This window comes from Idiotropiscis lumnitzeri, chromosome 10 (assembly GCF_059441095.1).
Source record: "Idiotropiscis lumnitzeri isolate Australia: NSW breed Sydney's pygmy pipehorse chromosome 10, RoL_Ilum_1.0, whole genome shotgun sequence".
Lineage (NCBI taxonomy): Eukaryota > Metazoa > Chordata > Actinopteri > Syngnathiformes > Syngnathidae > Idiotropiscis > Idiotropiscis lumnitzeri.
Window position 1 is genome coordinate 5,684,031 of NC_142400.1, and position 22,921 is coordinate 5,706,951.

The 22,921-nt window shown below is 43.0% G+C and overlaps 1 protein-coding gene across 2 annotated transcripts in view; it reads left to right on the plus strand.

Moving 5' to 3' along the window:
• The window catches only part of LOC148328810 (nectin-2), a 112,757-nt gene that overhangs the window by 38,724 nt on the left and 51,112 nt on the right, over positions 1-22,921 (plus strand). For both annotated transcript variants that reach the window (XM_088306248.1, XM_088306249.1), the window contains exons 2-6: positions 12,353-12,462; positions 14,930-15,179; positions 18,197-18,490; positions 18,586-18,703; positions 20,057-20,205. In XM_088306248.1, the coding sequence (XP_088162374.1) occupies positions 12,353-12,462; positions 14,930-15,179; positions 18,197-18,490; positions 18,586-18,703; positions 20,057-20,205 (921 nt within the window). The remainder of the gene's footprint in view (positions 1-12,352; positions 12,463-14,929; positions 15,180-18,196; positions 18,491-18,585; positions 18,704-20,056; positions 20,206-22,921) is intronic.

Genomic DNA, 22,921 nt, shown 5'->3' on the forward strand with positions numbered 1-22,921 from the left:
ATGTTGTCATTATGGGAAGTTGTGTATAGAATTTTGTGGCGAAAAAAATGAGTTGATTCCGTTTTGGAATAAGCCTGTACCAAAGTGAAGTGCGAGTCACTGATGGTGTAGTGGTACACTCGCCCGAGTTGTGTGCGGGCAGCGTGGGTTCAGTTCCCACTCAGTGATGGGGTCTATGTCTGCCCTGTGACTGGCTGGCAACCAGTTCAGGGTGTAGTGCGTCTTTCGCCCGTAGTCAGCTGGGATAGGCTCCAGCACCCTCCCGCGAGCCTGTACAGAATAAGCGGTGTGGATAATGACACATGGCACAAAGTGAAGTGCTGTGAATAATTAGCTCTAAGAAAAATGACCAATATAACAGCATCTTAGTGAATGAATATCTTCCATTCGTATTAAAAGTATCATCGTTGCTTGCGTCTGCACGACTGTATTATACTCCCTCCTGGTGGCCAAGGTAGGCACGACAGATGGAGCAGCAGAATGAACTGGATTGCAGTATTAAATCTTGATGCACAGTTAAATTCTTTATTTTATTTATTACTCTGTTTTATAAGTATAACATTACAGAGAAAATATATTTATTTTTTATTAATTTATTCATTTTTAGTTGCAGGCGTGGTCACTGAGACTGAACTAAACTTGTATATAAATATATAATCTAAAATAAAATTAACCATCTCAAGGCACCATTGTATTTCCATCCCCTGCTCTAAAATAAAAACGAACAAGCGGGGGTCACAGAATACTAATCTTGGTCACTGTCTAATTCCTGGCACAGTGATTACCATAATGGCACTAAACACACTTGAGCGGCAGAATCTCGTGAGATTTGCTGATGTCACCATATTTTTGCTTCTTTGGAGACCTTTCACTATATTCTTTATATAAACTGCGCCCCCATATTCAGATTTAGTCCCGCTCCACCTCGTGCGCCGAGGAGGCATTTTAGCATTTCGAGGTAAAGTTCATGCACTTTTTATGAGCCAGGATTTCCATATATTCCTCCCGGGGCGTTCGTATTAATGCGCTGCACTAAATTGAATTGGTAAACGCTTATTTTTGCAAATAATATCCTCTCTTTTTCTTGGGGCATGTTTGTATAAACAGGCGAGTTAATGGGAATATGCATCAGTGTACGGATACTCGCTCGCTCTGTGCCGCACGTGCACACTCACGCACGCGCACACGCACACGCACACGCACACCTCCCTGTGCAGGTTTCTCCTCCAGCTGTTCGTTTCTCCTTGACGCTTTGAAGCTTTTTCGTGTCTCCCCATGTCCCCGCCTTCGATGTCTCCTCTGCTCGGCATGTCTTTCATGACTTTTCCCTCACTGTCCTCGCTGTGTGTGCTCACTTATCAAGCATTTCATCATATCACGCCGAACAAAGTGAAAATGAAGGCCTTCCTCTGGTTGCGTCAGAGCGGCCGCATGTTTCAATGCTTGCTTCGGTGAACCAACTTTTGGCGGGGATCCCATCCTCATTACGTCAAAATCTCTAACACTGTACTTAAACTCATTAAAACACAGTTTGAATGGATTAGAACATCGCATTTGAAATACTGTAAATAGGAAATCCGCCTGTATTTATGATTCCCTTTAAAATGAATGGAATGCTATTAATCTGTTCCAGCCTCCCCCCTAAAACAAAAGATAAGATTTTGCAATGTTTCTTTTAAGGGGGAGAACAGCACTCTAAATATTATACTTTTCAAAAGCTTACAGCAATGACATGGAAAAAACAAAACAATTTTGTTACTTGTCACTCTGGGCATAGGGCATTAAGTATCGTTCGTTGCAGGGGATAAAGAATGTATGCCTATGAGTATTGTTAGATTGTCTGTCCACATGTTGCTCCACCATTGGTGTTCAAATATCTGTTGCTCAAAGGATAATGATTAGGCCTTCAATTAACAATATTTTAACAACTCATTAATCTGTTAATTATTTTCTTTATTAATGACCATGAATCCAAAGCAGATATTTCAAATAGACAGTAGAAAATGGGGAAAAAATGTTTTATTTTGATTCAACACTAGCAGTCTGATTTCATGAAGGACAACTGAAATTGGAGATTTACTATTGAGAGGCTGATGATTTGGACAATTTCAAATGAAACAAGGTCTCAACACCATTATCTAATCCAAATCATTTTACATTCATTTGATAATTGATTTGTTTTGATTAATCATTGCACCTCTAGTGTTACCATTAAGCTAGCGAGGGCGATGTAGTTTTAGGTCCACAATGTGTAATTTACGTATAGTAGACATTAAGAGAGTGGTAATAAGTTCAGCCTGAACATTTAACATTTCAATTAGTGAATAACCGAAATAGTTAATTATCCTGTCAAAACTCATTAAAAAAAAAATCCACAAATGATTTATCGCAATATATTATTTCAATGTACTCCATCCAACGCAGTTTGTTTGGGGCCTACAGCATAGATGCCTTATTCTCAGGATGTCATCATTGGAGATGTCTAGAAATACACTGGCGGCTGCTTGTAAAATCCGGTCGCGTGCTATCGATTGGAGAGTCCATCGGTAAAGGTCAATATGGAGATGACACGCGTGGCTCAAGTCTTCATTCCGACTTTTATTCTTGGCTTGTCAAAGCGCCCCGCCTGTCAAAGCTAAGCTGCCTTCCCCGCTCTGCTCTCTGCATACCAAAGTACATCCAAGTGTGTGTATGTGCGTGGGGGGTGCGTGTGTGTGTGTGTGTGTGATTGTGCTCACACATCTGCGGGTCGACGTGAAGGTCAGACGAACCAGCGCTGCGCAATTCGGTGAGTTAGTGGCAGCTGGTTTGCTCGGTGCGCAAAGGACAACAGTTTAGCTTTAGTTCTGGTGGTGACTGCAAGGGCGAACGCTTGTTTTCTCGCCGATCGGCTGGACCGGGGGTGCTTCCCGCCTCTTGAGCAACGCCAGCTGTGCTAATCTCCAGTTTTATATTTCTTGTTTGACATATTTTCTCATGGCTGTGATCCTGTTCGACCTAAACGCGACGTGTTGATGTGAAGTACGACATCCCGGCTCGCCTCTCGTTATATTACTTCATTGAATTTGGCATATCACGATAGAGGGAGACGTGATCACTATCAGTAGAAAATGCGTTGGATGGAATGTTTTGACAGTCAACCTCGAATACAAGAACCGTTCTGGTGTGCTTAGCTGCTCATCTGGCAAAACAAAGAAGGCGGCGACGGCGAACCAACGCATGTTGACCGTCTATTTACTGGCCGTAACATTTGCCACTGTGGCGTATAATGACGGGGTCAGTTGAGGCTAGCGGCAGGTGTGTGACCACCGTGCATTCGATTACTCGCTTAAATAAGCGATTTGAAAAGAGCACCGGCAACGTTTTCCCTTGGACCTTTATAACACCTCTTATGGATTACAATTCTCACTAGCGGTAAATTGCCATATTCAGCCAACAATGTTTACTTGAATTATAATGTACAATAAAAAAATAAATAAAAAAAAGACATGTGACCCACGCTACAGTGAGAGATGACTGTAGTGCAGCTTTTTACATTGACGTCTTTGCAGCCTATTACGTCAAGACGCCATTAATCAGAAATCACTTAAATTCCAAACGGCACGCGTACTGCATTTTTTATTCCTGGAATCTAAACTAAATATTTTATATCAATTTTATTTTCATCCGAAATACCATAAAGCTGTCACGTAATTAAAAGTGTCATAAATGTCATGAATTATTTTGTTTGGCATTTGACTGCCACTGAAGCGGCTAACGTTTAGCCGAGCAAATGAGCGTGCGGTGCGCGAGTGTGTACGGGCTTATGTGCACTGGTCCAAATGAGTCAATGAGTTTCTAAATTTGGAGCGCGTTGGCGTGAGAAAAATGCGTCACTGCTAAGACACTGCCTGGAGATTTATATTTAAGAGAGAGAAAAAAAAAGAAATTTGTGCGAGTTGTGGACTTGTGCATGTACACATTTGTTTTATTCTAAAAGAGCATGCACTGTAAAAATCTCTTTAGTCATCTTCAAATCAAATCAAGGACTTTTGCGGTTTTTCCAAAAATGTTGCTGAAGAGGCTATTTAAAAAAAAAAAAAAAAGCTGATATTTGGCACTCACACCGGTGAAGGTTATAGGAAGCTTATCTTCAAGGCTGCCGTGCAAAAACATCTGACCCGCTCACCCCGGGAGGGGAAAAAATAAAAAGATGAAACGTCTTTTAGCATTTTAATCATTGTTGTGGATGTTTGCGTCATCGTGGTCACTGGCAGGCAATCATTAAGCTGCCAACATTGGCATTCATTGTGTTCCTGCCCAAACTGCTTCGGCGGTATCGAGGAAAAAAAAAAAAAACTCATTTCATTACACGGGTGGCGCCCTCGGGTGCAAAAAAAAATGCAGCTTGTCAAGTCATCAGCTGTGATAGGTTGGCCCGCGAAGCCATCCCGTTCCGCTTTAATAAAACGCTTCGCTTAAGGGAGGACGTAACCAGGCAGAAACGTGATTCCATCGGGGCGGAATAGTGACTGGCCACTCCGCCACCGCCTGTGTCAAAGCTATTATTGTTCACCAGTCGAGTGAGTGGGCGCAATAACAACTTGAGATTAATAGAAACGGAGAACTTTGCACCGACCTGCGCAAATAATGAGCACCTAATTAGCTGTCGAGGAATTAGTGCGCAAGAAAGGCCAAAGGAGAATACACCCACATCTTCCCTCTCACGGGTGGGCGTTCTGGCTTCTGACTTTGGAACGATCGCACTCATGAATTTTCATGTCCAAAAATTGACATTTAACTGTAATGGCGGTTTGCATGTCACCTCGTAGTACGCAAACACTTTGGTCCAATATGGAGGTCTAATATGTGTAAGAGTAGTAGAGGTCGTCGGTATACGATCTTTTCTGACATTGAAGATTTTGAGGTTAACAAGTTAGTTTGCTCAGCGGTCGCATGGAACAAGAAGACATGCTCAATTATGGCCATCTTTAAGAATTATTTTTCCATTTATCTATATTCTGACTTTTCTATTGCGTTAGGTCTTTGCCATGGAAACGGAACTTTGTTGTAAACCTCCCCCACTCTGCTTGCTCGTCCATCTCAGTGTTAGCATCGTGAAGTAAAGCTAATTTAGATTACTATATTTTCTGGACGATAAGCCGCTACTTTTTTCCGAGATTTTGAACCGTGCGGCTAATACAACAGTGTGGATTTTTCTTTGACCAGTAGGGGCGCTCTATAGTTCAGAAAATACGTTAAATAAATCTCTCTTTTTTTTTTTCCCCCTTCTCTTGGGTCTGTTTAATTAGCAAAGTTGTTGCCGCGTTATAAGGCACTGTTTTAACATCCGTTTATGAACCTTTATGTATATTCACAGTACAAAATCGTTCTGTTCATGCAGTAAACGACTAATTCTTTTCAACGTAGAAAACTGCGGCTAAGCTAGCCTGGTGTGGCTTGTATATATTTTTTTATGAGTTGCTGTGCGCCTTATATTCCGGGAAATAGAGCATACGATGGATACGGAACTGAGCCTTTGATCAAACCGAAAACTTGTGGATAAAGGCCGTACCAACAGAAACCATCACACGATTACAAATGTCCAATTTCTGAAAATGAAGGGGAGTTAAAGTACTTTTATTGACACTCCGATTTTGGTAGAATTTTAACTCAGTTAGTATTGTGCCATCAAAACATCAACCACACGTGGACGGCTCCAACTTTTGATCGTAAATGACTTGCATCTGGCGGCAAACCAACCGGCTAGTATGAGACGCTGACATTTAGACTCAAATACACAACATCAGTCGCAGATGATCCAATCTTCTTCGCTCATGAAAAGAAAACAGGAAGTCGAAAGATCCCAAAACACGACCATGAGTAGAGCTACACACAAAAGTCACAAAGATGTGCGCCGATATTGAAGGCAGCACTTCGAATGGCAAGGCTCCATATGCTTACTCTAATTGTCATTCAAGTGTGATTCGCACAAAACACAGTGCATGTCTGAAGCTAACGTAGCAGCCTACGACTTCATTTAGTGCTCCGTCCCCTCTGGCCAAACAACACAAATGGATTCAATATGCCAGTCGCAAAAGATTAAAATCAAAAAGTTGAAAGGAGAAACGTACCAAAAAACATGACATCGAAGGCATGTTTCCTAAAAAATGTCGCAGCGTTCACCTTTCGACCTTCCTTTATGACAGCAATTCTTTTTGTGGCAACAGCCCATTCATTAAATGTATTTATTTAATTAAATTTTTTATTTATTCATTTTTTATTTATTTATTTACAATCGACCTGTGTAATAATGTCAGGAATTTGAGCTCCTAATTACCAAAACCTTTTCCGTACTACGCACATCGCCGGCCTTTTCGACACCAAATCATCAGAGTTGCTCTTGCGGGCGCGTGTTGTGCTCCTGAATTTCATGATATAAAATGTTTGTATGGTGTATAAATAAATAATGGTGGCGCGAGGCGTACAATGCTGTCACTCTGCGGGCAGCCCACCTGTCAGTCGGCCGCCACTAGTTTGATGAAGCGGCGGAGTGTGTTAGCTGCAAAGGCCGTTGGATATTTTAGGTGATGGCCTCCGCTCGCTCTCGCCATTCGGATGCGGCGCTTCATCGCCACTATAGTGGGGATCACGCGGAGGGCATGGATGCCATTAGGCGTCAAAGTCAGCCTCGGAGGGAATGAGCCGAGCAGATGCAGGCTCAAGACTGTGTGTGTGCGTGTGTGTGTGTGTGGTGTTTTGTATGCAGACACGCTGCCCCAGATAGGCTGGAGAGAAAAAATTGGAGTTTATTTTTAAAAATGTTTTTTTTTCTCCATTATGTTATGGGGTTTTCTTCACTGTTATTTATATTTATTTTTTTAATGTGGGTTTATGCCGAAACGACTAAACGGTATACTTGAGGGCATATTTCGACCTTTTCTTTCATTTCTCCGAGAATTCTATGTGATATTTATTGATATAAACAGAACGTTATGGCATCTGTAAAGCTTTACGCGCCTGGCACTGAGTTTTATATGAATCACGGTTTCATCACTTCTTTACCATTTTTGTTTGAACGATTACGCAATAACTACATGGCGGACTTTCCATAGCGGTTTCTGCAATGTTAGGGCAAGCAGTTTATATTTTACTTGATTTGAGCGTCACAGACAAAAATATATATATTTTGGTGGAAAGTCTAATTTGACATATGACATATGAACTGGCTTTAGGATGGCATGTTTGCCGTAGAGTGCCTCATCGTCTGCTATGAGTGTGCGCATTTCACACAGAGAAAAACATGAGTGAGCACAAATTTTTTGGGGAGACGTGGGGGGGCTTTGCGGGAATTAAAAAAAAAAAAAAATCCATTTCATTTTGGATTGTCCACATGCGTGGTGGCTTTAGAGTGTTTGTCGGACTTGACAGCTAAGTGCGTGGACGGGGGCTTTTCAGCTTTCACCCTTTAGAGCGCCTTGTTGTCGTTATGACAGAAGTAGGTTTTAAAACTCTTTGAGGTAGTGGGAGGAAGCAGGAGTCTTGAGCTTTTTGTTGACTTTTTCCCTTGCATGTTCATTTTTTTTGGGATGACAAGTGTTTTGTACAAGGTCAGGTGCGCAGCCGCTTCGCTCTGTTTCTTTCTTGCCGTTCCACCTCTTTCCTGACGAGCTCCATTTTTCACCCGCGCTTCTCTTTTCTCTTTCTCACCATCTTATTTGTCGCACTGTTGTCCCTCCGGCCGTCTCCCGTTAACCTTGTTTATCGCATTGTCTCCCCCCGCGCCACGTCCTTTTCCTCCCACGCCGCCTCTTCCCCCGTTCATTCCCTATTCCTGGCACAGCGTTCTCTTTGCACCCTTTCATCAACACCCCCCCCCACCCCCACGCCACCCTTTCTCATTTTCCTCTTCACACACCAATGGCGGGAAATATGGAAATGTCACCGTGACCAGCCAGAGGATCGTTGTTGAATGCGCGCGTGCGATTGGCCAGTCGCCACGAGACATCACCGTCGATGACAGAAGTTGACGACTAGAAGCTGTTGAGGGCATCTGTCGGTGTCTGGAGCGTCACTTGTAGGCGACACACGTCTTTGGCGCTCTCCTCCCCTGCAACCCTCTCTTCCCCCTCGCTCTCTTTTGTTCTCGTGCCCTTGAACCACAGTTTTTCTCATCCTCCCGTTCCCTCCGTTCTGCCACGAGACTCCCTTTCTCTTCATGTGACCAGCGCTCTCTAAATATTTATACTCGCAATTATTCTTTCCAAATGCCGTGTCCCTTGTCTTGCAGCGTCGCCGCGACTTGAACGACAGAATCTTGAGTGCTCAGGGACCATCGATGGAAAGGGCTTTTGGGCATCTTTGTGGATGTGTAATATTAATTTCCCCGAGGCAGATTGGCGTCCCATAAGGCCAGCGTGTCTCTTCTCGGCATTCGAGTTGACCGGTGTTGGCGCTCTTCGATGTGGTTCTGCCGCGCCCTTGCGTGATGTGCAGACGCCCCGTATAGCGACATGGAGTAGCCTTGGAAGGCCAGAGTAGCCGACGGATTCTTGATCATCCAGCCAAGTTTGGGAACTGGCGACAATCCAATAATTGAAAATGGCGACTGTCAACTGGTGTGTCAAGAGTAAATACGCGAAGATTTAAAGCATTGCCGATGGTGGAGCCTTGTCTTGGAAGTGCATGTCGTTTTTTTTTTTTTGGAGGGAATGTGTCTGAAAACGTGCAATGAGATGAAAGGAGACGTAAAATGTTATCTTAAATTACAAGTGGCCCAATTCGAAAGCGCTTTGAGTTGAGAGCCGTTGCTTGGTTGATTGTTTTTCTGTGGCGGACTACCGTGAAATCCAGTGAATAAAATTTTAAAAAATGATCTTTTCCAAAATCTTCTTCCGGTACACTCTGCACTTTTTGTAAGCAATTTTTTTTCATTTCTTCACTTTGCTTTTAACACCGTTGAACTCTGTTACTGATTTTAAATGTTAACTTTTAATTTACAATATTTTTATGCTATTTTTTCATGATTGAGTGTTATTCATGCAATTTTACAGTATTTATGCTACACTAGTTTGGTAAAAATTTTTAAAGTTGTTATAGTGACCGTGTAAATGACTGCAAATTAAAGTGGAAGTCAAAGTGAATTATCAACTCTAATTGAAGTAGATTAAATTGTTTACTACCATTGACGGCTAAAGACGTCAAAGATCCATTTTTTTTTTTTACTCGGCTGGAAGTGAATGAGTTAATAAACTGTCTTTCATCTTAACTGATGGTTTATTTACCTTTAATTTAGCGTAAATCTAACTTGCAGCACCAAAAGGTTGATGTGTGGTGCATTTGATGTTGTTTATTTTAATGCTAATTAATTTGTTGTTTTTGTTCATTTAAAAGACGTGCGAATAGGACCTTGATAAGTAATTGCATTTTAAATTGAAAAAATTTTCAATTTATTTCTAAACATAAATGAATAAATAAAATGTTTCCATCCACTTTGCACGCTAACTGAAAAATGGAAATCAGCAAATTTCGTCCGAAATCGCTGTTGTCAGACAAAGTGGTTGCTAACGTCAAATTCAAGAGCAAAGCTGCTTTTGTATCATTTTTTTTTTTCTTTTTTGAAATGTCATTTGGCGTGTCAGTCCCTTCAATCAAGTCGCGTAATAAAGCGCTCCCGTGTCTCGATCCTGTGGCAACTTAAGTGCAACTCCCCATCCCAGAGCTAATCTGCGTCTAGTCATCCTGGTTCAAGTTGGTGGACAGAGGCGTTGGGGGGCCTTCATGCGGAGGAATTTCTCGCGGTCGGGGCGACGGTGGAAAAAGGAAAGAAAACGGGGATATGACCAAGCTAGCCTGAGCCTCGGCGTCCCGCCGCCTGGTGCTTGTCCAAAGGCTCCTCCGAGGCTTCCAAGTGTGTTGTTTTGTGGTTGCAAATTGGCCTGGTCCTGCGAGAGCTGCTGTTATTCTAGGAAAGGCCTTGTTTTCTTCCTTCTTGCTCTTTTCTTTTCCTCATTCCTCGCCGCTCGTATTGATATCTCACATCTCCCCAGAGAAGAAAAGGTGTGGAGTTTATTGCTCGTCAAAAAGAAAGACAGCGCTGCCCTTTTCCTTTTATCTCCCTGCCTATGGCTCTTCACTCTTGTGTGTGTGTGCGTGCGTGTGTTTTGTCAGTGGTCTTGATGATATTAGTTTCAACACAGCAGCTTCGGCTTGACACAAACCGGTTCAACTGGATCCACCGGTAAATTGTTTATGTATAGGCCGCATTAGCTTTCATTGGGGTGTGCAAGTGTTGAAAACAAGACACGCTCTCGTCAATTAAGCCCAATTCCGAGTGAGCAACTCACTTCTGAATCGAAAACCAATTTGAGGTCTCGCATGGCAGCCGACATGAAAGAATGAGGAGGAACGAGATTCCCTCAAATTTTGTGACTCGGTTAAGTTACAGTGAAGCTAATAAAAGACAATGAGTTGCTTCTTTTCTCCTGAGTTCTAGTCGGCACCCGAGTGGCATTCTGGACCAGCTTGGCGCGTCTTCACAGAAAAAGTAGCATGAACTAAACGTTGCTCTGGTTCAGTGAGATGAAAACTAGACAAAAAAAAATGTTTTAAGTTTTAGTCAGCTCTCGATTAGTGTTCTGCAGCACCTCAAGTGCTGGGTTGGGCCGCCTGCTACTTTGGACCGGGCCGCAGAGATGGGTAAAAAAAAAAATAAATAAATAAAAATTGCAGGTGTCTCATGTAAGGATGCTAATTGTCTAGCTTGCATTACACGCAAGATGAAATGAGTAAAGATCGCACTTACGAAGCTTCTCAATGATTTTCTGTTAACCCCCCCTACCCAAAAAAAAAAAAAAACAATTTGCGCCCCCACCCCACTACCCACTTTCCGCCGCAACTCTAAATTCTAGGCACATTGGCTGGCCACAATAAGCAAAGAGAGTGCCACTGCCACCTACTGGAGTGGATGTGTAATTACACTTTACTGTCGTACGGCAGGGAAAAAAGCATGTTCCCCAGGGTCACACGCAGTCCCCTCAGCACCCCACCCACTATTTGAGAAGTAGTGACATAGAGTAACATTCTGGAGCATCTTTAAAGAAAAATGCTCGATGCCATATAAGTCGCTGCATGTTTCAGTGAGGCTAATCGAGACAAACAAAGCGCTTTTCTCTGACTTGTAGTCGAACCAGCACTTCTCAGAAAAGGAAACAATAGACTAATATTTGCTGTATTTTAAAGTGATGCTGATAAAGGATAATGTCGTTTCTAAGCGTTCTAGTCAGCACTCAAGTAGCATTCTGAGTCCGCTGCTGTGTCATTACAGGAAAGAAGAGGTACCATGTACCACCAAAAGAACAAAAGTTTCTTTTGGTCTGTTGGCGAGGCTGATATAAAACAGTGAGGCCTAAACAATACAATACAACTTTATTTGTGTAGCGCATTTCACAAACAGCTGGAGTTGAACAACAATAACAGAACACTTATCCCTGAGTCAGCACTCGAGTCGCATACTGGACCAGCTGGAGCATAATTACGGGGGGAAAAAAGGAGCTTGAAGGTCATGAACTACAAGTTGCAGTTATTCTTTTTTTTTTTTTCTTCATTTTCTAGAGTTCCATCACTTTTTTTTTTTTTTAGCATCAAGCAACAGTTTGAAACGTTTAGCGACTCCTAGAGGACTTGAGTGGAACAGCAACAGTGCTCAGTAAGCGAGCACTTCAGTCGTCAGCTTTGACTTTCTGTCGCAGGCGATTAACTCGTATAGTGCGTATAGTCGGATTTAAAAACACTTCTAACACCTTACAGTGTGTGTACGTTGTGCGCACGCACACACACAGACCGTAGCTGGGGAAATTTGAGGTTGCGTATTTGCAGGTAATCCACTTTTACTTGAAACAGGTGCCATCTTGCTGACACATACTTAATGCCGGTTTACTTCATACAAGTAATTACATTTTCATAGAGACCTAGATTACACACGCACACACACGCACACGTGGCAGATTATCGTTCTGTAGCGTCATTGCTCAGTTTCTCATTTATTTTGACTCCTTGCCGCTGCGAAAGAATGTTGGTATGGGCAAGTGGGAGGTGATAGAGCAACAAGTCCATCCGGATGATTTATGACTGCTTTTTGCTTGTCTACCTCCCCTTTTTTTTTCTTCCTCTTGTTTTTTATTTTTTTGTTCGGCCGCTCTGTCCACGCAGACACCGTCATGTGGATCCGGCGGACTCTTGGCCTACTTGCCAGGGTTCATATGGTGTAGCAGTCACTTGCCATTTATCACCAGGAGGGTTTATTATGTGCTTCTCTTTTTCTCATCTCCTCTGTCCGACTTTGAACGTTTCTCTCTCCTCTTGTGTGTTTCAGGGGCGTCTGGCCAGCGAGTGAAAGTGGAGCAGGAGGTGTTGTCGTATCCCGGCCAGACAGTCAACCTGCGCTGTGCCTTCACTGACACCACCGGGATTCAGCTCACCATGGTTAGATGTGATCTTTGTGGTGACTTTTGGATTACACTGGTCAACAGTAAATTTGAAGGGATTTGTGTGTCCCTCAATGTGCACATTGGGTTCCTTTTTTTTTTTTTTTTTAACGTTTTTCAGTTTGACCGATGAAAGCTGGCGCAATCCGGAATGTTGTAATTTATAGTAGACTTTACACAGCTCTAATCGGTTGAGTGGGCATGTCCGATATTTTGCATTGGATTTTTGTCAATGGATCGGATCCACAAAAGACAACAAACACAATTTTGCTCACTCCAGGGACGTTCTGTGCTGCCATCGTTAATAATCCAAGGTTTGGCAGCATATGCAGTTATTTATTTATTTATTTATTTTTATTCCATTTATTCCTAATATTTATTTATTTAATTATTTATTTCGTCGCATTGAATTTTTGTCAAAGTTTTGGGGAATATTTTTAGGGTCCAGTTGTTATTACAGTGGGTTTTCCCAATGCATTTCCAAAGGCGTCAATCATAAGCAAATTCGGGTCCAAATACCCTGCAAATAATGAGGGTCATTTGTACAGTAATTAAATAAGTTGTTTAAATAAATTGGATCAATTAAACCATCTTCTGATCAGATTGGTTATATATATTTATATTTATATTTTTTTAAACTTGATCAGTGGTCGTGTCCCGACTCGTGATTGTGCAAAGCCTAAAAATAAAAACTTTATGCCATAATTGTATTTCATTGTGCTAATAATTTGTTGAAATAGCTTGGGTCCAGTCGCAATTGCCAATGGAAGAGTGCTGGCCTATGAGCCTTATTTGCCTCCAGCATTAAATTTTAATCTAACAAATCATGGCTCGCGGAAATAATCCTTAAGGCTAGTGATAGGTTTTTATCACATTTAGGTTTAACGTTTTACTACGCCAAACAAACAATGCTAAGCTTCATTTTGCTTTAGGGGATTGAGTATGGTAATGGCAACACTCCTTAGTTGCATCTCAATGAAGTGAAATGTCTGTGGGAGCAGCTGAGGTGTGGGGGGGGGGTGTTCAGAGGGAGAGAGAGAGGAAGTGGTTGGGATGGCGTGCTGCTCCTGAAAATACACATCCATATTCATACCTGCTCCATTTATGTGTGTTTTTTTTTTTGGGTGCTCTCTATGCAGCCGGGTGGAGTTTACAAGAAAATGGAGATGCCAGTGAGCGACTTACATACTGTACACGCCTCGTTTTAACATCCTGAACCCTTTTTTAAACTGTGAGAAACCCCACACAAGATTAAGAAATATTGTGTGTGCGCGTGTGTGTGTGTGTTCTTAGTACTCTTACACACACACGCACACCCCCGCACGCACACCCACACAGCACACCACACACACACACACACACGACAAGGCCTGTCGTCATCTGATTCGTGAGCGGGAGCGTGGAGCCACAGGGCATCCATGCTGCCCTAAAATGCAAAAGAGGAGAACGCGCCAGTGGAAGCAGCGAGGCTAACTGTTAGCTTATTTGGTTGAACGACATTTGAGTTGCAAACTCTTGGCCTTTTTCATTTGGATTTCTGTGAGTGACATGTGAGACGAGGGAAACGCAACACGACCAATTTTTATTTATTTATTTTTTTAAATGATGCTCGGTGGGTCGTAAAAGTTGTTAATTTACAAATTTGAAATTCGCAAATTCGCTTTTGTGAGCAACCGCTATTCTGTTCACAGACATTTTTTGTACATCTGTTGACAGAAGCCGTTATTTATATTAATATTATTGTATTATTGAATAATTATATCTTTCCTAAAATGGCAATCTGTCGCAATGCTGAGTCTTGTTGGAATTCCCACTTCAACCGGAGTACAACATGAAAAAAAATGTAGAAAATTGCATGATGTGTTCTAGAGAAATTGTGTTGCAAAAATTGCCCTTTTGGGAACTTTTGTGTGTGATGTCACCGATGGAAAACCTGGCCCCAAAACAGCTTCAAATTGAGTAAAACTGTTTGTCATTATTTCTATAGTTTCGCTTTAACCTTTTCAGCTGCTACTGTGTGGCGAGTTTCAGTTAAAAAGTCAGACAGTGTTTCAAATGGCGTCACTTGCACCAAAAAAACCCCAAAAAAACTCTCAGACTTTAAGAACATAAATGGAACGCTATTTGTGAGAAGTGCAATAAATCATATATCAGTCACAAATTGTTTTTTTTTAAATTTTATTTCTCATGGAAGTGTTTGCTGCACCCATGCTTTTTTTTTTTGTTTTAGAAAATTCCATTAAGATGGCCGCCACTCGTCACATTGCTAATAAAATTTATTACAGCCGAGTATTTGAACAGGTTGATCACTCCCAATTGGGCCAAACCGTCAGAGCAGATCAGGGAGGGGAAAAAAAATCCTCTTAAACCCACCCCACACAAAAGGATAATCTCTTCGAGACGTTCAATAATCTTACCTTCCCAGACTTTTTTTTTTTTTTTTTTAACAAGCGCTCTACTCACAGGTCACCTGGATCTACGAGCCCAAGGAGGGGGAGCGGATGAACATCGCCGTATTGCACCCGCTCTTCCAACCCAACTTCCCGGACTCGCCGCTCAAGGGCAGGGTCAGCTTCATGCAGAGCGTCCCCCAAATGGACGGCCCCTCCATCCAGATCAGCGACGTTCGCATGACGGACGAGGGCAAGTACATCTGCGAGTTTGCTTCCTACCCCAGCGGACACGAGCAAGGAATCACCCAACTCGTCATGCTCAGTAAGTCTCAATCGAAATACTCTACCATCTCTATCTTGTCGGCTTTTTTCAAGTCTTCTGAAACAATTTAAAAAGAAAAAATATGGCAAACCTACTTCCAACTATCCATAAAAATAAGCCTTCCTTCTTATCCTCCTAAATTATTCTGCTCATCCGTATTTGTTGGCGTCTGTCTTTTTTTTTTTTTGTGTGTGTGTGCGTGTGCTTACCCATTGACGAGGGTATCCATGGTGATAGGCTAAGAAGTCAAATGATAATGATGATAATGGAACAAAGAAAGAATCTTATTACTGGAAGTGGTACTTGAAAGGGAGCAATAGTGGCTCTTATTGCTTCTGTGACAATTAACTACGCTTAAATGTTACATTATCCGCTGGGCAGTATTTACACATTTTGAAATTCAACCATATTACAAAATATGTCTTCCAGATTTAACACATTGCATACGGAGAAGCGTTATTATCAACCGTGCCGAAAAGTCGTCACGTCCATGAAATGAGGTTTTGGCAAATCATGTCCAACTTTGCGACCGCGGCCGCTGCATGTGCTGCATCCACACATCAGCTGTCAATCAAATTCCATCACGACAACCCGGATGGATGCTACTTTGCCTACTCTAGCGCCTTTCTTATTCTTACACGTAGTAAACTACATGTTTGAGCTACGAAAAAAGATCAGCGCAAATCTTCCGGGGGTTGAATTTCTCCCCTCAGTGTGGTCACGGGGCTTTTTCCACGCCGTGACGACGAGGCGCTCTAAAGCAGCCACGCAGTCCATCTACTGGCTGTCAAGACAATTGAAATAAAATAAATAATTTAAAAAAAAAAAAAGAAAAATCCCCCTCCTTTCTCTGCCGTCTTTGTGTGACTTGTGTGACGTGTCACAGCTGACAATGGGGCGCTCTAAAATGGCTACGCCAGCACCTTGTCGTAATTGCGCCCAATAATTGCTGATATGGAAGAACCTCAAGTGCTTCCGTGGGGCGAATCATGCCAATGTCGGAGTGCTTCACTGGGCCCTGTTTTAGCGATGACTAAAAAAAATAAATAAATCAATAAAATATCTGGAGACCTAAAATGGTAAAAAAAAAATTCTTTCACCAGAATTTTTAGTTTTGCACATGTGCGGCAATTACCGTCAAAAACAGCAAATCTCTGACCTGCGTCGTGACTGCTCGTACAGCATTTCTAGTCCAAAACATCACACTTTGAGCTGATGAGGTCAAACCTCAAAGTCTTAAAGTCAAACGGAAACAGAAAACATTCCTGACAAGCGTGATAAGCAAATTTGGTTCCTTAGTTTGGGACGTCAGTCCTTGACATCAAAACTAATCCGCTCTGGCCGTCTTGATCATATTTTACTGGACCTTTTACTGTAACTGCACCCAGAGAGGATATATCTACATACCACTTTTCATTCAGAAGCGCTGCTTTAAAATGGCAGCGTCTCGTGTAGCCAATAAATATAGTTTATGAAGTCATTTATCACGTTTGAGTGTATCTCTACGGGCGATGTCGAATTCGGTAAGTCACACCGAGGTAGCGCATCGGAGCGCAGGTTTCTTCTTCTTTCTGACTTCTCAGTTTTCCGGAATGCTGCACTGTAGGACCGACCGCACCGCAAAAAAAAAAAAAAAACATCCTCACATACCAGAAGAGTCCAACGGGTGAGGTTTGCCGTCTAATCATAGCCTCGCGGGACTTAAGTCGATTTTTGGATTCTGGATCCCTTAAAAAGGCCAACGGCACTATCGCACTGGAACACATTTGCGGCCAAATCTTGAGCTAGTGATGACAAAATATCACACGAGGACAGCATGATTGAGCATTGACATTTTCGAGCCCAAAGGTTAAACGTAAGGACGCTGCGAAACATAATGATTTTTTTTTTTTTTACTTTTTGACTATCAATCATCAGGTGATTGACGTTAGACCTCTGCGTTATGTTGTGAGAAAGATTCAAAACCTTCACGCCAAAAATACTTCCTGGATAATTGTTTTGTCTGCGCTGCATGCGGCATTTTATGCGTCTGCTGGAGTGGTTTGCAGAGGCATACAACCAGAAGGGTGTAATTATAGTCGAGTGTCTTTGTAATTAAGAAATGCGACATCTTTATTCTCTTCTAATCTTTGCAGCCGAGTTGCCTCAACTTGGGATGAGCAAACTAATCAATTAATTCAGTTTTTCCCCCCCCCCATTTATTTATTTATTTATATAGCGACATCCTTACATGCTTCACACTAGCAGACACAACACCTACATGCATTTACAAATAAAATTTTTTTGTCAAGTCTTGCTGCTGCACTTGCGCGTTTAGTCTGTTGTCCGTATTGATTCCCCGCAATTCATAAAAGCGCCGTGTTCCCCCGGCGCGTCTGCCTCTTACTGAGGTGGCGTGGAGGTTAAAAGCCCGTCTCAGCAGCCGCTTAATTGCCATTATAAGTAGTATCGTCAGATCAATTGTCTTCTTGTTAATGCAATGCAACTGTTGGACTAACCTTGGCTCAGCACCAGTACGTCTGGTTATGCTCGCCTCTCGCCGAGGCGTCACGCCTCCTCCGCACACTGCGTATTGATCCAAGCTTGTCAGCGTCCATCTCGAATTTGATCGCATTCCACGTTCAAGGAGGGCACAATCACTCCTGGAGTGAGTCATAGTTGCCACTCTGTCATCTATCAGATTGTTTTTCTCAGAAATTAGCAACACATTAAAGCAGGGCAAACTACGGCCCGGGGGCCACATGCGGCCCGTTAAACCTTTTAATCCGGCCCGCTGAACTTGAAAAAAATTAAATGAATAAACCTTGTTCATGTTTTATATTCTAAATATTATGGTGTGTCAAAGACAGATATTTTTCGTTGTAATGCTTTTGTTCACTTTCATTTCAAATTAAATGTATTTTTTTTTCTCCGAGGAGGTGAGGTGACCAAAACCCTCCACCCATCTGCTCCTGGTCTGGTCCCTCTGTCAAATTTTCGTGTTGAAAATTCAACAACTGACCCTCTTTGCCCTCCAGCCAAGCCGCAGAACTCTGCCTCCCCGTTAACGGTGGAAGCGGGCCCCAAGCTCACGATGGTGGCGCGCTGCGAGTCCCTCAACGGCCGCCCCGCCGCGGAGATCCGCTGGGTGACCACCGCCAACGGCAACGCCACCACCACATCCAAGCCGGGCCAGGACAACACGGTGTCGGTCACCAGCGAATATCGCATGTCTCCCGCCGCGGCCGACAACGGCAAAGACATCAGCTGCGTGGTGTCGCACCGGACTCAGACCTCGCCGGAGAGCTTCCAGATGAAACTCAAAGTTTTATGTAAGAGTCCAAATATGATTTTTTTTTTTCTCTCCAAAGTCCTTCATTGTACTGTGCTTTTTCCCTCTTTCCCTTCTCTCATTTCCATTCCTCAGACGCCCCCCAGGTGACTATAGTGGGTTACGACAATAATTGGTACATGGGCCGTACAAATGTGCTGCTCACCTGCCAGGCCGCCGGCAATCCAGTCCCGACGACGGTGCTATGGAAGATGTAAGTGCCGCCACTTTGCTGCAACTTTTTTTATTTTTTATTTTTGCCTCCCCTTTGTTCCCTCGCTCCTAAACCGTCATCTCCAAGCCTGCAATCATGCGGGCGAGCTGTAATCAGCACTTTTTTAGTATGACCGCTGCTGCGCCGGGCTGCGCTTATGGAAATAGCCACTTAATTTTTCATAATGGACTCCAATTTGAGGTTTAACCCTTCGTCAATGAGAAGCACAATATGTCTGGCGCTGTTCCCCGACTCTCATTTTTCATCCATTACCATGACCGACTGTGCCTTGAATTGGAGAGAAAAAAAAAATCATTTGAAAGTGCAGAAATTGGAAATGAAAACGAGATCTCGAGCTCAGATCCTGCAGGCTGATCATGTTTCTATATTGGATGTCGAGGAAGCCAGGAAGGAATAAAGAAATAAGGCGTTGGGATTTGGTGCCGAGTGTAGTGTATATCGGACGATTTTGTCTATTTGTACATTTGTATAATTTTCAAGCGGGCAGTTTGCAGTACATCTTTGTGTTTGCGTTTCAACCAATTCTGAGATGCACAAAACAGGAGTCGGCGCAAGTGTTGCCGCTGGGTCGGAACAACGTGGATGTAAACCCAAGTATTGACTAAGGTCACCATCATGATAGAGTTGACCTGCCCCCTTTTTCATTGCTCACACCTGGAAAAAGAATATAAAATATATTGTAAAACAGTTCTGCCTGTAATTCATATATTTTTATGTAATACAGAACATTATACATTTTTCAAATTTATCGTTTATCGGAATTTTATTCCGCCCAATATCTGAATCTACATCAGTCTCAAAGAAATCCATTCCGGTTGGGCGCTAATAGTTATTAGGAATGAACAGATCCCAATATCTTGCAAACATTTTCCAATGCTGTACACACCGATATAATTTTCCTGCCTGACATATACCTCACGGCTAGGAGCCATTTCATCTGTCAGCTGTGTGTGTGTGTGCAAGCGCGTGTGTGTGTGTGAAGGACATGGCTGACAAAATTCTTAGGCGACTGCAAATTATGTTCTGCAAAATGGATGATAAACTCCTCGGTCGCACCCGCTGAAGGCGAGGGTTTTGCGCATCCTGTCGTACGCTACACTCCGCATACTTAAGAGTTGCTCGATGAGTTGTCGATTAATCGATTTTAATTTTGACACCTCGACTTTTTATGTGACATTACGGTGCAGCTGCCATTCAGGTGTACTTTGGAAGGCGACGTCAATGTTTTTTTTGGATAGAATTAGAAAACGAATTACTTGCTTTAGTTGACACATTTGTATTATGGGATGTATTCTGTTGTTAATCCAGGCTAATTTAGCCATCTTTGTCCAGTATGACAGGAGAGATGCCCGACACGGTGCAAATCAAAGACAACCAGCTGAAAGTGCTCAAGGTGGACGAGGCGGTCAACACCACTTTTGTCTGCGAGGTCAAGAACCGCGTCGGGATCGGCCGGGACCAGATCACAGCCTTGGTCAGAGGTCGGTCAAATTTCTAAGTAAACACACTTGCTCACTGAAACAGAAGCGTAGGCTGGATGATGTTGGCAAGAAAAAAAAAAAGTGTGTATTGTCTCTGGAGACAATTATTTCAATTGTACATAATGAAGCAATGATGCGTTCTGTGATGATTCCAAGCAGTTCTTTTCATCATCCTCAATTCGGCAATACTGCGCTGGTAGCGACAAAACAGTTTCAAGTCAGAGAAACAAATCACACTTTCCACTGATGAAAAAAAAAAAAAAACATTTAATCAGACTTTCATCACACAGGCAACACATTTTCAAGTGTATTCAGCTTTTTATGTTGTCCCCGGGGAATAACACGCATACATCCACTTTCTGCAACGTCGTGAAAGGTTAGAAGGGCCAGCTGCTCTGTCCATGGCGTGTGCGTGGGTGTGTACAAGTGTGTGTGTGTGTGTCACCTCTCTTCCTGTGTCCTACATTTAATTGATGACGCGCCCTCCTTGGCAAGCGTTTCCATCACGGATGGCGTTTTCCTCCCATTAAAGTTTCGACGCCAAATGTTCTCCCTCGCCAACACTTTGCCTTTGCGCTCTTTCATTTTTTTTTTCTTTTTTTTTTTTTAATGAGCCACCTAAACAGAACTTCACCCCATGAACTCGATGATCAAAAAAAAAAGAATGGGAAAGAGGGGTTAGCTGGGAAGGACGTCGCCGCTCCGTATGTTCTTTGATTACCGGAGTGTCTCGTGTAACGCAAATGAGCGGCGTTCATTAGCGGCGAGGCCGCAATCGTGTCACTCGGTTGGAAAATGAAGCTCGCATCTTGTGGACTTTAATGGTGCCTTGTGTGTACCTCCTCCATCAGTCCTTTGATTGTGGAGAATGAGCGCTTTTGTGTCAAATGAATGGCTTGGTGTTGCAACCAAGGCAAGGTGGCGTGCAGGACTTCAGGTTAGAAGACGGGGTCGAACCTCGTTCACATTAGTTTTTATTCGGCGCAATTGCGAGTTATTTAAATATTACGACCAAGCACATTTCTACCACTTGAGCCGAAAATGCATTTTCCCTCTTTGCCGCAATTTACAGGAACGCATGTTGTTATTTACGGCATGGAGGAGCTTGCTGACCGACAAGCCCGGAAAATCTGTTAGCTCGCTAGCTAGCTGTTGATTAGCGCCTCTCGCCTTGGCATTGATACCTGGTGTTGTTGTTACCAAAAGATTTAAGTAGATATATTTCCAGCTCAGTTGGATGCAGTTTTACACTCTAAGTGGCACATGCCCACGACATTTGGGAGCGGAGACAAGGGCTTGATTTATTTTTTTTTTTTTAATTTTGAAGATAAATTTTACACAATTGAATGATTCCTCTCTTTTTTTATTTGTAATCATTCAGTTTTGCAAGTTTAACCACACTGTTTTCGGTGGCGCGTCAAATTTATTTATTTATTATTATTATTATTTATTTTATTATTTTATTTTTATTTATTCATTTTCAATTGACAAGAACTTGAACTATCACCATATTTAATCAAAGCAATAGCGTGCCTCTTAAGGAGCAGAAAAATCCATACTTGCACCCTCCAGCTGATCCTCAATCATTTTAATTCTATCCCTCAGTGTCATTCGCACCTATGTTTCGCCCTAATGTAAAAATAATCCCCCCCCCCCTTTCTACACTACTTAACTGGAAGTTATTTTCAGCTGACATGGGGGAATGTGCCAGTCGTGGTTGTGTTGGTGCGTCGTGTACTCATCCCTGGAATAGAGGACCCATGCGTTGCTTTGGTGACGACATCACAAGAGCCATCCTTGTTCCCGCATGTTGCCCTCCTTATTTAGTTCTTTCCCCGTCTTTCTTCCATTCCCTCGGCTCCCCATATGGTGCCACAGCATGCGTCACCCTTCCTGTGGGACCCTTCTGTTCCGACTGCCGCGCCAAGTGCGGGCGTCCCGTGTCGCACAAGCGATCACGCCGCCTCCCGCTGCGGCTTTACAGGCGAGGAGCAAAGCCGGGGTGTAAAAAAGTAAAAGTCCAGGCAACGCGGGCACACAGGCAAGCAGGGAGGAAGATTGAGGCTTTTTATGGACTAAGAAGTCAGGGAGTGTGCAGCGGGATGAATCAGTGCCAGCGTGCAATCCAGCGAAGGCACGAGAGGATGGAGCGAAGGCGGGAGGGGAGGAGAGCGGGCGAGCGAGCGAGAGAGGATGCTGAAGGCATTTCAAAGTCCCATGGGAGTCTTGTGCCACTGCATCCTATCTGCTGAGCTATTGGCCTGCACTATCTGTGGCTATATAGCGTGTGTCTGTCTTGTCTCCAAGCCTCTCGGAGCGGATCAGTCACCCTTTGCTGCTTGAGCTGCTGCGGCTGCTTCCCTCGTCATTTCACTGTCCGCTCCCCACTCTTTCTCTAGCCATATATTTATATATATATTCATATTTATTTTTATTAAAAAAAAATTATATTTATTTTTATAAATTTTTTTTAAATAACAATATTTTATTTTTCTCCTTTTCCACTCCGCTTTTCTCTCGACCCAGTTTGACTCTGCCGTCGTCTTCCTACTCCACCTCGTATGGGTCATCACCCACTTCCCAGTCTGGGTCTTGCCCACCAGCAAGCAGGCAGGCAGGATTGGATGAGACCGAAATTTTCAGTGAGCGCTGGGAGATGTAATGGAGCTATTTGACATAAAGTGTTGGTTCAATTTGAAAAGAAAGGTTGTGAAAT